Genomic DNA, 13,602 nt, shown 5'->3' on the forward strand with positions numbered 1-13,602 from the left:
ACTGAATTGTTTGCTTCTTCTTCATGTAGAACATAGATTCCTTTTCAGATTTTTGTGCGTCAAATTTGGCATCTTGTAACAGGAGATTCTTAACCATGTCAACTGTTAATTTCTCCTTGGAATTTTCCACAGCCATAACCAATGGTTTAAAGCGGAGACCGAAAATAACGGGTTCACTTTCATTTCAATAGTAAATTCTCATTCACAGCCATTCAAAAATAATTTTTTCTGATATATCACTGAGAGAGTGATTTATTAGAGAACATTTTAGGTTACGGTTTGAAAGAAACAGAAAAGAAACAAACACAACTAATCTAGATGAGTGATTTATAATTTATTTTTTTCGTAAAGGTTAGCTTCTGACTTTTATTTACGAATATGAAAAATAAATCGTAAAAAATCATTTGATGCAAATCAACGCTTAAATATATAAAATTTATCAAAAGATTTATAACAAATTAAAAAAAATAATCTTATTTCTGTTACTCAGACTTCATTACTTCATACTTATCATATTATTTCCATAATTTGTTAAAAATTACTAATAATATGTTATTGTATGTAAATAAAAGAGAAAGTAACAGTTATTAAGAACAAATGAATTGTTTATCTCACACCAAACCATTAAAAAACAACAAAAACGAATAAAGGTCATACCAAACCATTTAAATAAAAATCATTATATAACTGTTATTTTCAGTGATTTATTTTTATCACAAAAGTATAAATCACAATATGGGTTTTTTGGTATATGGACGAGTTATTTTCGATCTCTGGTTTAAAGTCATCCGTCAACCCTGCTAACATCAACGATGCTGTTAACTCGTCATCGATATTCAGACCAGCATTCTTTACCTTTAATGCTATTATTATCAATTCATTGACATACTCCTGAATAGACGCATACTGTTGAAGTTTAATGTTGACCAAATGCCTCAGCAACTCCACCTTCCTTGTGAGGCATGTATCCTCATAAGCATTCATCAAGGCGTCCCATGCGTTCTTCGCAGTTTCAGCCGTTGCAATATGACCGTAATTGCTGGGATCTACCATCAACGTAATTTCCGCCAGTGCGCGTTCATTAAAATGGCGTCGCCATCATTAACCATGCCGGCTTCCACAACCTTCCAGCATCCCTTGATGACCAGGCACGATTTTGCCTGCCTCTTCCATACGTCGAAATTCTCGCGCCCTCTTAAGCGCTCCAACGAAAATCCTGCCGGAAGATTTGCCATTTCGAATTAAGTTGTTCGCTTTTATTTTTTCACCCAAAAAAAAACGTTTTAAAAAACACGATTCAAAAAAAAAAATTGTCATAAGGCCCATAAAAAAGCGTCATAAGGCCCATAACCTGTTGATTTAAGTTCATTTATTAGACTGAGAAAATAATAGTTTACAATGCAGGTTGTTAAAATATAAACATAATAGCATAAAAAGAGTATTAAAATAGAAGTACATAATATAGTACTTAAATACAAAGTGCTGGAGAAATATAGGGATGGGTACCATGTACCATTCAATTCTCAACAGTTTTGTGATAGACGTTACTACAAATCGTACTATTTCCTTTGAAAAAAAATTAAAAATAAAAAAATATCACAAAAATCCCTTAATACGTATTTGTTAGTATCACAGAATTCTGTTAAAGGTATTTATAGGCGGCAATACTCAGTATTAACACTTTTTAAATTTAAAATATTGAAATCATTCGGTATTTCAAAAAATCGTTTCGAAAAAACATTTATTGTTTACACGATTGTGTTACACATATTTTATTTCTTTGTTGATTGATATTTTTGTACAAACTTTATTTTTATTTTATATTTTCTTGACATTTTTGTTTGCCTTATTTGTATTTAAAAATACATATCCGATACATATGAAAATAAAAAGTTTTTGAATTGTTTTAAACAAATTTTGAATACCGACCATAAATCAAAAAAAAAAAAAAACATTCGTATTTTTTGAAAATCTAATACAAATTTTGTTTAGACGATGAAATTGTATTATGATACTTAAATTTTTGACAAATATTAATACTCAGTATTGCTGTCTATAAATAAATACCTTAAAGGAATAACTGAAAACTTTTTTCTAAAATGAAATAAAAAACTGGCAGTATGGACTAAAATTAATGTCTAATATATAGGGTGAGCCAACTTTGACTGACTGATTTGAAAAGCTTATAACTTTTTTATTTTTGCAATTTTTATGTTATTTATTTTTAATGAATACATTGTAAGGATTATTAAGAACTACCTAAAAATGTTTTCAACATGGGGCGATATACCAGCGGAAAGCGGAGTTCCTGTTTTTTCAGCATCTTTTTGGAAAAAATATGGACCGATAACTCAACAGCCATAATTCCACAACACTTGCATCTGAGAGGATGTGTTGTCGTTGATACACTACTCAAGGACTTCAGTTACCCGAAATTCGGCAGTTCTGTTTATTAACATATCCATTTAAATAACAGCGTACTTCATCGCTCATAATGAGATTTTTCAAAAAGTTATAATTTTCTCTCGCAACCAAAATTAAAAATTACATGCTGAATATGATGACATAAAATTTTATTAAATTGTTTATTACCTGTAAAAATAAAAAAGTTGTAAGCATTTCAAATAAGTCAGCCGCACAGAAAAAAGAAATTCATAATTGGAATGAATTTTGTAATAAATATTATTAATCGAACATGACTTTTTTTTTAAATATCATTAAACATGATAAAACATTCATAAACATTAAAGCATAGAATCCTGTTAAAAAATGTGTCAATTTCGCGCATATTTTCTCATTTTGAAGCTGAAAAAATTAAAAAATATTTCCAAGGAAATTTTCAAACATTTTTGAACAACATAAAAATATACATATCGTCACCTAAAATGCAAAATAACGTAACATCACTTTTCATATGTTTATAGGAGAAGCATAAAGCAATATAAAATGAAAACTACTTGAGATATTGAAACAAAATTTTCACTATAGAAATATACTTTATAAAAAAAAAAATAATTTTTTCAAAGCACACTTTAAGATATGCGGCTTACGTTTTTTTGAATTGTTATTTTCTGAAACAAAAAACGTATCATCAATATAAATTTTTATAAAAAAATAAAAACTTAAATAAAAATATTTTTTTATTTTAAATAAAAGCAGTTTATATATACTTTTTTAATTTTATTATGTTTTTTTTTTATTTTAATTACTAACGACTACTTTTTTGAACTAAAAAAGTTTCTTCATTAAATTTTCATTAAAACTGCAAAAAATAATCAATTGCAACAAATTTATTAAAAAAAATGGGATACTACCTAAAATAAGGTAAAAACGATTTATTAATTAATTACTCAATGCGTATACGTTATTTTGTTCAAGAAAATCATATACTTGGTGATACTTTGGTTTCAATTTTGGTTATAACTTGGTTATTTTTGATAGTAAAAGTTTAAAATTTTGTACACATATGTAATGTCGACTGTGATTGAGATTGGACGTGTTTTATTTTTACTCCGAGTTAATTCATTAATCTAATGTTTTTATCGGGAAATAAATATAAATTACACCTGTTTTTTATTAACGCGAAAGGACGCTTTTATTTTAAAAATAAAAAAAAAATTAAAAACGTAAACAAAAAGACAAAGACAAATAAGTAAAGGAAATTCTTTATTTCTTTTTTGAACCTTTTTTGTGCATTATCTATTAAATAAAGATCAAGAGTATTAACTAAATTATTTACAACTACTCTTAAATGAGTCTTCAACGAAAACAGTGAGCGAAGGTTGAGTGTAAACGGCAGAAATGCATACGTAACAATTAATGCAGATGAAAAAAATATAAACAAAACAAACAGAAGATTAGATGATGACATCTTGTTTTTAACCGCCAAGCCTGTTAACAGTGCTCGTTCTCGTTCCCGCGCATCGACTACAACTAATAATTGTCAAAAGAAAGAAAATTCAACAGCTGTTCCAGAAAATAACAATCTTTTACTTATGCCTGAAAGTATGCTAGCTATAACAGCTTCAGATACGAAATCCACCACACTGACTACAAATAAAATTAACCCAAGGTTAGTCAACCATTAAATAAAGATAATAAATCCCAAATACAGGTTGGAATGGACCGGTATTTAGCCAAGCGGCACCCTTGGCTAAATTATATAAGGATAGTGAACCTGATAGACTAAACAATGAAAATCGTTTTTCTATTCTGGAATGTGAAACACCCCCCATTTACTTGAGAGAAAATAATTCGAATCCACTGGTTCAGAGCCTGATCTCATTAATAGGAGAGAACTCTTTTTACGTAATCCCAATCAAGAAAGGCACGATTCATGAAACTAAAATACAGGTCAATAGTGAAAACGATTATAGAAAGGTTGTAACAGATTTTGAAACTCAAAAGAAAAGTTTTTACACTTATCAGCTGAAGGGAAGCAAGGGTCTACAAGTTGTAATAAAGGGTATTGACTGTAATGTTGAACCACTCGAAATAAAGCAAAGCTTAGAAGATAAAGGCTTTAAGACATAAAATGTGATAAATATTACAAATCGCGAAAAAAAACCCCAACCACTCTTCCGTGTTGAACTTGAACCCAGTGATATAAACCTGAAAAAAATATGAAACACATCCCATATATAACCTGAAGTACTTATTGCATCGTAAAATTACGGTAGAAGAACCACACAAACGATTTGGCCCCGTCCAATGTATGAATTGCCAAGAATATGGACACACCAAGGCATATTGCAAATTGCCACCAGTATGTGTTATTTACGGGGAGTTGCATAACACATCCCAATGTAACAAATCCAAAGATGATCCTAAAATAAAAAATGCAGCAATTGCGGAGGTAACAACACAGCAAACTACAGGGGTTGTCCTGTCTACTCAATTGTTAAAAAATCACAAAGCCAGAAACCAAAGATTTTCCCCGCTCAGCCATTAAATAACATCAATTTGAACTACCCCTCGTTGCAACAGACATATGACAACAAAGTAACATATGCAAATGTACTTAGAAACAACCAAACTCAGACGCAAGTCCGTCAACTCCAAAACGAAAATATGAACCCAGAGGTAAGAGAGCAAACGCAAACTCTTGTGCAATCGGTAGATAACTTTACAAACTCAATGAATAACATGATGCAAGAAATGCTTAAGATGCAATCAATGTTATTGCAGGCTGTGCTTAACAGACCATGAACTGCCTAAGAATATGTTTTTGGAATGCAAACGGCATACGCCTACACAAAAACGAACTCGAATATTTTTTAAGAAACCAACAAATTGATGTAATGCTTGTTTCTGAAACTCATTTGACGTCCAGAAGTTCATTTCGAATGTAATATATAATATATGACACCAAAGATCCCAGAAATAGAGCATGCGGAGGCTCGGCAATTTTAATAAAAGCTCGAATCAAACATTACTTAATGTGCGATTTTTGCGAAGATTATCTTCAAGCTACTACAATCTGTCTTGCAGATTTTCATCGAAACTTAGTGATTTCATCGATATACTCACCCCCTAGATTTTCAATTACAGAAAGTCAATAAAATAGATTTTTTAAATCACTATGCCCCCGTTTCCTGGCTGCTGGCGATTATAATACTAAGCACACATTCTGGGGATCACGACTGATTACCCTAAAGGTTTGATTTTAGCGTGATGAAAAATATCCCTAGAGAAATGATTCAAATTGAATCCTCGCTGGAACTATCTTCAGATCACTCACCCACTTTTGTTACTTTATTGAGTCCCCTAGAAATTGTATCCCCGACTGGTAATTTAGCGTGGCAGGCACAAGAATAAATTGGCTCAAATATAAAAAATACCTCAGTAGATATTGCTCGGAACACATACCGCTAAGAACACCAGAAAACATCCATCACTCTCTATCAATTTCGATAAAAATCTCAAACTGGATGCTCAACATGCTACCCAAACCCCCTGACAAATCAGATATAATAGAATTAATTCTGCAGATATCGAACGGCTCTTAAATGAAAAAAGAAGAGTTCGAAGAGAGTGGCAATTGCACAGATCCCCCAACTAAAATCGAAGCTTAAAGATTGTATAAAAAGACTTAAAAAGCTCTTGGAATTTCGAAAAATGGAATCATTCAATAAATATTTAGAAAGCCTGGACGCAACCCCGCAATCGGATTACTCATTACGGCGAGCAAAAAGTCTTAAAAGACCTGTCATAATCAAGTCCCCCTTGCGAAATTCAAGTGGTGGTTGGGCAAGAAATGATACTGAAATAGGGAATCTGTTTGTTAATTATTTAAGAAAAGTATTTACACCGAACACATCAAACGAAGCAATTGAGTTGCCAACTGTTGCACCCCATTTTGGAGCAGCCGTACCCTTACGTTTTGAGATTTGAGAGATCGAAAATGCTATTGTTGATTTAAATCCCAAGAAAGCGCCTGGTATGGACAAGATCAGTAACAAGATGCTTATGGAACTACCCCGGATAGCAATAAAAATAATTCTTTTTATTTTTAATTTTTAATGAATATTATACTCCAGAATGGAAGGTTTCACTGGTTACCATGATACCCAAGCCGGGAAAAGATCACACAAAGGTGGAATCATACAGACCCATCAGCCTATTGTCTAATATATCAAAGCTATTTGAGAAGATACTTATGAACAAGTTGTACCCGATGTTAACTGAAAACAATTGTATTCCGAATCATCAATTTGGTTTTAGAGAAAACACAGTACTATCGAATAAACCCATAGACTTGTAAATATGGTGAGAAAAGCGTTTGAAGAAAAGAAATACTGTTCCGCACTCTTCATCGACATCTCTCAAGCGTTTGATAAGGTATGGCATGCTGGATTAATATACAAATTGAGTCAAAATTTACCCGCAAACACACATAAGCTGTTGGAAAGCTATTTAACTGGTCGAACATTTAAGATTAAAGAGGGAAACTTTTTAAGTACTGCACAACCCATTGAAGCTGGAGTCCCCCAAGGCAGTATCCTGGGACCTTTTTTATATTTGATATATTCGTCTGATATGCCAACTAACATTCGCACTCATACATCAACATTTGCCGATGATACTGCTATTCTAAGCATTCATGAAAACCCTTAAGAAGCATCGTGTTACTTACAAAATCACATATTTGAAATAGAAAAATGGTTAAAACAATGGAAAATTGAAGTCAACGAGCAAAAATGTACTCACATAACATTTACATTGCGTAGAGAATCATGCCCCCCTTATTCATATCAATAACCAAACAATAATTCAACAATCGGAAGTGAAATACCTTGGAATACATCTCGATCGTCGCCTTACATGGAAAAGTCATATAGATGCAAAGTTGACTCAAATGAAATTGAAATCAATTCAAATTAATTGGCTTATTGGCAGAAACTTAGTTTAGATTGTAAACTTCTACTTTATAACATGATCATAAAACCGATATGGTGTTATGGCATACAGTTATGGGGCACGGCCTCAGCGTCAAATGTAGAAAAGATCCAAAGACGCCAAAACAAGTTTCTAAGAATGATCACAGTTGGCCCCTGGTATATAAAAAATGCGAATATACACAAAGGTCCCCCTTGTAAAAACTGAGATCACGAAGAATGCAGAAAAATATTTAAAAAAGCTTAAATTCACCCAAACCCATTGTCCCGCAACATATTAGTTAACCGTGGCCACGCTCGATTAAGAATGAGGGACACAGCAGACCTAATCTATAAGGAAGAATGCCAATTTAACCAAAACAACCATGAATACAAAATTTTTCGTCCGGCTGGACTTATTAAATAATAATTATTAGATATAAGATTTGTACCACTTATTGTTAGTTCATTAAATAATGAAGATACAATAAATAAATGAAAAAAAAAATATGTAATATGATGTAGTGAATCGTAATCAATAATAAAATCAATTTCGAATTTTTTGATGATACGTTGTTTTGCATTTTAAGTGACGATATGTAAATGAAAATGATATTATATTTTCCAAGCCTTCTAAATTTTGTTTGAAAACATAAAATATAAAAAAATCATACTATTTAAGAAAGTATTATTAATAAATGTTATGAATTGAAATCTATGAAATCAAATCATTTATTTATGTTGAAACTTTTTTCTGTGCGAAGTTAATAAGACATTTTTAAAACTCGGGATTTTCAATCTTTTAGTAGGTAATTAATACAATTTTTTCTGTAATTCTGTAATTGATTGGTGTGTATTCCTAAAAATTGTTTCTACATACTCCAATGTACACAAATAACAAAAATTTAACGTGATCAAAAGTGATAAATTTTAGCTTGTCAATCGTAAATTGTTTGACAATCACCCCTATCGTGAAAAACATGTTTAGTAACATTTTGAGCTAGTTTCTTACTTGTCAGTTAAACTCAGCTTAACACGTTATATTAAACCATACGTTTCAGTCAAATCACACGTTTATTCCTCAAAATTTTTCATATAAATATGGCAATACTTTAAATTTTATAAGAAAAAGCAACCGCGTACATAACTTTTTTTGTAAATTTTAACTTTGGAAAAGAAAAAGTGACATTAAAGTATATAAAATTATATTGATGTTAATAAAGCAAATCAAAACAAAGAGTTGCTGTGCTGAATGTTTATTTTATTTTTCATCTGTTTGTGCTTTGGCATTTTATACTTAGGTTTAACTCACCAATGATGCTCAGTTAAATAAAAAATAAGTGAGAAACACAATTTTTAGTTTAATTTAGGTTTAAACGAAGAATGTAGATTATATTTATCCCAGAAACTAGCTCGTAGAGTCACCTTGTAAGTTCTTCCTTTAATCAGGAGCATGATTATCAAATTATATGTTTCTAGGTCCGAAGTAGGCATTCATATTGCTTAGACAATAAAGGCACATATACACAGCACAAATGTAAACGAAACTCATGTAATTGAGTAATTCAGAAAATTACTGTCAGTAGCTTGCATGTTTTTGTAAAATGTGTACTCTGTACTAAAGAAACGTTAAGTTGGGAATGAGTCTAAAGTTCATTCGTTTAGGAAAAAGATAAAATATGATCATTCAATTTTTTAAATGTACCAAAATGTAAAAGTTCTTTAAAAGCTAAAAATAATCCTTTCTTATCCCTTCACTTGTGATACGTGTACTTAAGGGTGAATACGTAAGCGAATTCGATGAGTACGAAATAGGTCAGAAAGAATATAGAATCAAAAAATCAATTGTGTACTTCGATTCGAAAATATTATAATTTGTATCTTTATACATGGAAATTCGAAAAAGAAAGACTAAATCAATCAAAAAGTTTTAAAAAATTAACTACGAACAAATATCAATTCTACAAATTCCACTTTTACTTTTTCTGAAGCAGCAAAATATGGAATCAATTTGACTTTCGATTGGAATAGAATTCCAAGTGTATACTTTTGAGTTTTTGTATCTGAATGGAAAACATATGGGCAATTCCATTATGTCGAAAGGGACACATTTAAAGTTAAAAATAAGTCAAAATAAATAGAATTTTTAGTTTGACAAAAGGCTTAATTTATAGCTCTTACTTAGCCCCATAATTGGTGCTATGTTTGATTTTGGAAAAGTTTTAATTTTCAATATAATTTTTAGCGAAACCAGAGGCAATATTTCAATGTGACTAATTTTAGAATATTGTACATTGATGTCTGTTAAAAATGGTTTTGATTTTACGCAAAAATTTGTTATACTTTTTTTTTAAATTAATTTTAATCACAGTCGCACGGGACATTTTTTTCTGTTGCTTTTTTACGAAATAATTGTTTATGCTTTGTATAAATGTGTTTAATTTAATAGAAGTATTTAATGTATTTATTTCAATATAATATCAACAAGCTAAAAACGTAAGAAAAATATTTAGTACGAATAAGCCCCTGTCTATACTTGACAAATATTTATCATAACAATAAATGATTTTTGATTTCAAAACAAAGTTGTCTGAGCAAAAACACTAACAATTTTGTCATAACGAAGCAATAACACTAAAAAAATATAATTTTTTATCTTGACAACCATTTTGACGTATATCATTCAAAAAATTTATCAAGTATAGACATAGGGCAATGTATTGTATATCAGCAAATACAATAAAAAAAATTTAAATGAAAGTACTTTCAGGAATATCAAACGGATATTTTTTTCCAGAATACGCAGTTCTATCTGAATTTCCTTCTTGCCCAAAAAGTAACAAAAGTAGTCCAACTGGGCTATACCTGGAATGCTTTTCACTTCTCTCCATTTTTTGTCTAAATTATATAACAAAGAATGCTTTTCAATCTGATCAGACGGCAGAAGATATAATTTTACCATATGTATGTGATGTTGAGCATATTTACAAGATTTATTTTATTTATGTAAGAAAAAATAATTTTTAAATTTCACACTTACGATGTCGCACGGGACCAACTTTATATGAGTACCAAAATCATAAATGTTCTTTAAAAGTTTCTTATTTCAATTGTATTAAAAATCTCAGTTTGGACTCAATATTTGATAATCTTTCGACGCACTGATACCAAATGTTGTTTTTCAATGTCGCACGGGACATCGAAATATGTGATAATGCAAAGCAAAAGTTATTTGCAATCGCATAGTTTCTTATGCATTCTATATTGACTCTTTGTACCCTCAGGAAGATTTTAGATATCAAAAGTCAATACATAATGCCTCCCTTTAAGAACTTGTATCAAAACAAAATGTGCATTATAAATATTCAAATCAGAAAAGTTGCCCTTGGTCGACTTTGCATTCGAATATCTCGAAATGGGTTATGAATAAATGGAAAATATATTTACATTATTTAAATTTGATTTTTCCCTATGAAAATAGGATAAAACAAAGTGTTTTCAAACACTTTTAATTTTCTGGTCTCGGTGGACCTTTCGGTGGAAATGCCAATATACATAAAACAAAATGTATAATTTTTGTCTTCATAAATTAAGATTTTTTAATTTTATACAATTGATTTAAATTTTTACCTAAGATAATTTATTGGGTTTTGTTTTTGTTTAGCCAATGCCCGAATTATGACAAAATCATACCCACTATATTAGAATTTGGAATGGAAGAAGTACAAGATCGCTGTCCCATGGTACCTGGAATTCCCATTAAGCCCATGTTAGCTCAACCTACAAAAGGAGTCTCCGATGTATTGCAACGTTTTGATGGTCTTACTATAACATGCGAGTGGAAGTACGATGGCGAAAGAGCACAAATACATTGTGATGAGAATGGAGTAATTTCAATTTTTTCTCGAAATCAGGAAAATAATACCACAAAATATCCGGACCTAATAAGCCGCATAGGAAGTTTTCCAAAATCTAATGTGCAATCTTATATAATTGATAGTGAAATTGTTGCTTGGGATGTGGAACAGAAAATGATTCTACCATTTCAGGTGCTGTCCACTCGCAAACGCAAAAATGTTGACGTAAACGAAATTAAAGTCCAAGTGTGTGTGTATGCGTTTGACTTATTGTATATGAATGGAAAGCCATTGGTTTTAAATACATTTGCTGACAGAAGGCAAATGATGAAAGACAGTTTTACAGAAATAGAAGGTATTTGGCAGTTTGCTACTGCTATGGATACTAGCGATGTGGATGAAGTCCAACAATTTCTTGAAGAATCTATTAAGGGTAATTGCGAAGGATTGATGGTTAAGACCCTGCATAAGGATGCTACGTACGAAATTGCAAGGCGGTCCAGAAATTGGTTAAAGCTGAAAAAGGACTATTTAGCAGGATGTGGCGATTCATTAGATTTGGTTGTCATTGGTGGTTATAGAGGCAAAGGAAAACGTACGGGCAGTTATGGTGGTTTCCTACTAGCTTGCTATGATAATGAAAACGAGGAGTATCAAAGTATTTGTAAAATAGGAACAGGTAAGCATTTTCTTTAGAGGTATAAATTTAAAACAATTTTTTAAAATAAAAAATCGGGCCTATCGATTCCACTGTCGCCAAATTTTTAATTTTTACTTTAAATAACACAAACAATTAATTTTAAATGGTTATGTCTGTGATTTTGCCATTAAAACGAAAATAAACTCGTTATTTTCTATGCTTCTAGTATTGTAGATTCAATATATAAAAATATTTCAAATCGGATAGAAATCAAAAAATTTTCCATAATTTTTAAATTTTATATACTTATCGTTTTTTGTTGTCTAGAGCTACACATTCCTCCATAGGAAGGTGTTTCCCCACTGTGTTTCGGTTGCAACATTGTTCTTCCTATAACAGTAAACTATGATAATTACAAATTCATAAGTCAAAATTTAGATGTACGGTCATGGCCATAGAATAAAATTTACATAGAAGAGTTAGAGACAAAAAACTTGATCAATATAGTTTGTTGTTGTGTCAGACATGAAATTTGAGATATTTTTAATATATTTTACTTTCAGTTGCGCCTTTTTTAATTTTTTAAAGAATAAATATTTTTATTCATTCCAAGATTTTTAGTATGGGTGAATTCCAAATCGTGTATGTTTGCAAATCAAATTAAAACAAGTTAGAGTCCTATATTCGGCTATGCCGAATCTTAAATACTCTCCACCAAAATATGATGAAAATTATAGAAATTAGATTGGTATAAAAACTATAATATCCAATTCATATTCAGTGTTTGCTATTGGGACTTAGCTCCGATTATGCTGTTGGTACAATGTATGTATTGTCAGAAAAACTAGTTTACGCAGAAGATATTTTATTTCAAATGTATAAACATTAGAGTGACAATCAGTTATATGGAAAAAAATTTTTGTTAAAATTTTGAAGAGTGCCGGGTGGAATATTGTGACACTAGGCCTAAATGTTAAGTGCTGAAAATTTGAGCCAAATCGGACAACGATTTCTGGACGCGCATCGAGGTCAAAGTTCAGATATATGTAAAATTTTACTGTTAATATGGAATAAATAGGTGAAACTCGTTAACTTTCTGCATTGTTTTCTAGAAATGTGTAGATTTATTTATATTAATGAATATTACATTAAAAATTTTTTTTGGAAATTAGCCCTGTATCTCCTTTGGGTCAAAATGGCCCAAAAACTATATTATCGCCAAAATTAGAGAAAAATGCAAATTTTTCAGTTTTTGAAAAAATTTTGCTACTAAATAAATACTTTTGCAATTGAATGCAAAAGAATCGAAATATGTACGTAATTATCGTTGTAATGAGATATAAATGACAAAATTTGATTAAAAAATTTTAAAGTTATTACAAATTCGCCAGACCATTAACGTGTTTCAGGCCACTTGAACAAAAAATATAGGAAAAAAATTAAGATATTTCGAGAAAAATTAAAATAAAAGCTCATTTTTACTTAAAATATATCCATATTTATTTGTATATGAGTTTTTGTCTTCGTAGGATACCGTTAACCTATTCGCAGGTATGGCCAAAAAAAAATAATTTTTTTAACGGCTGTTTCAAAACTCCATTTTTAAATTTTTAAAAATTTTGTTAAACAAATTTCAGATTTTTTCGATCATCACATTGGGGTTTATTGAGATCAAAATAGGGAATAAAAATATGAAAAAATTATGTCAATACCTCTTACAGTTTTTCCG

General features: G+C 30.5%; 1 protein-coding gene across 1 annotated transcript in view; it reads left to right on the forward strand.

The window, feature by feature from the left end:
- The window catches only part of DNAlig1 (DNA ligase 1), a 39,034-nt gene that overhangs the window by 9,623 nt on the left and 15,809 nt on the right, over positions 1-13,602 (forward strand). Inside the window, exon 6 of the mRNA XM_065501143.1 lies at positions 11,041-11,912. Within this exon, the coding sequence (XP_065357215.1) occupies positions 11,041-11,912 (872 nt within the window). The remainder of the gene's footprint in view (positions 1-11,040; positions 11,913-13,602) is intronic.

The sequence above is a fragment of the Calliphora vicina genome, chromosome 2, assembly GCF_958450345.1.
Source record: "Calliphora vicina chromosome 2, idCalVici1.1, whole genome shotgun sequence".
Lineage (NCBI taxonomy): Eukaryota > Metazoa > Arthropoda > Insecta > Diptera > Calliphoridae > Calliphora > Calliphora vicina.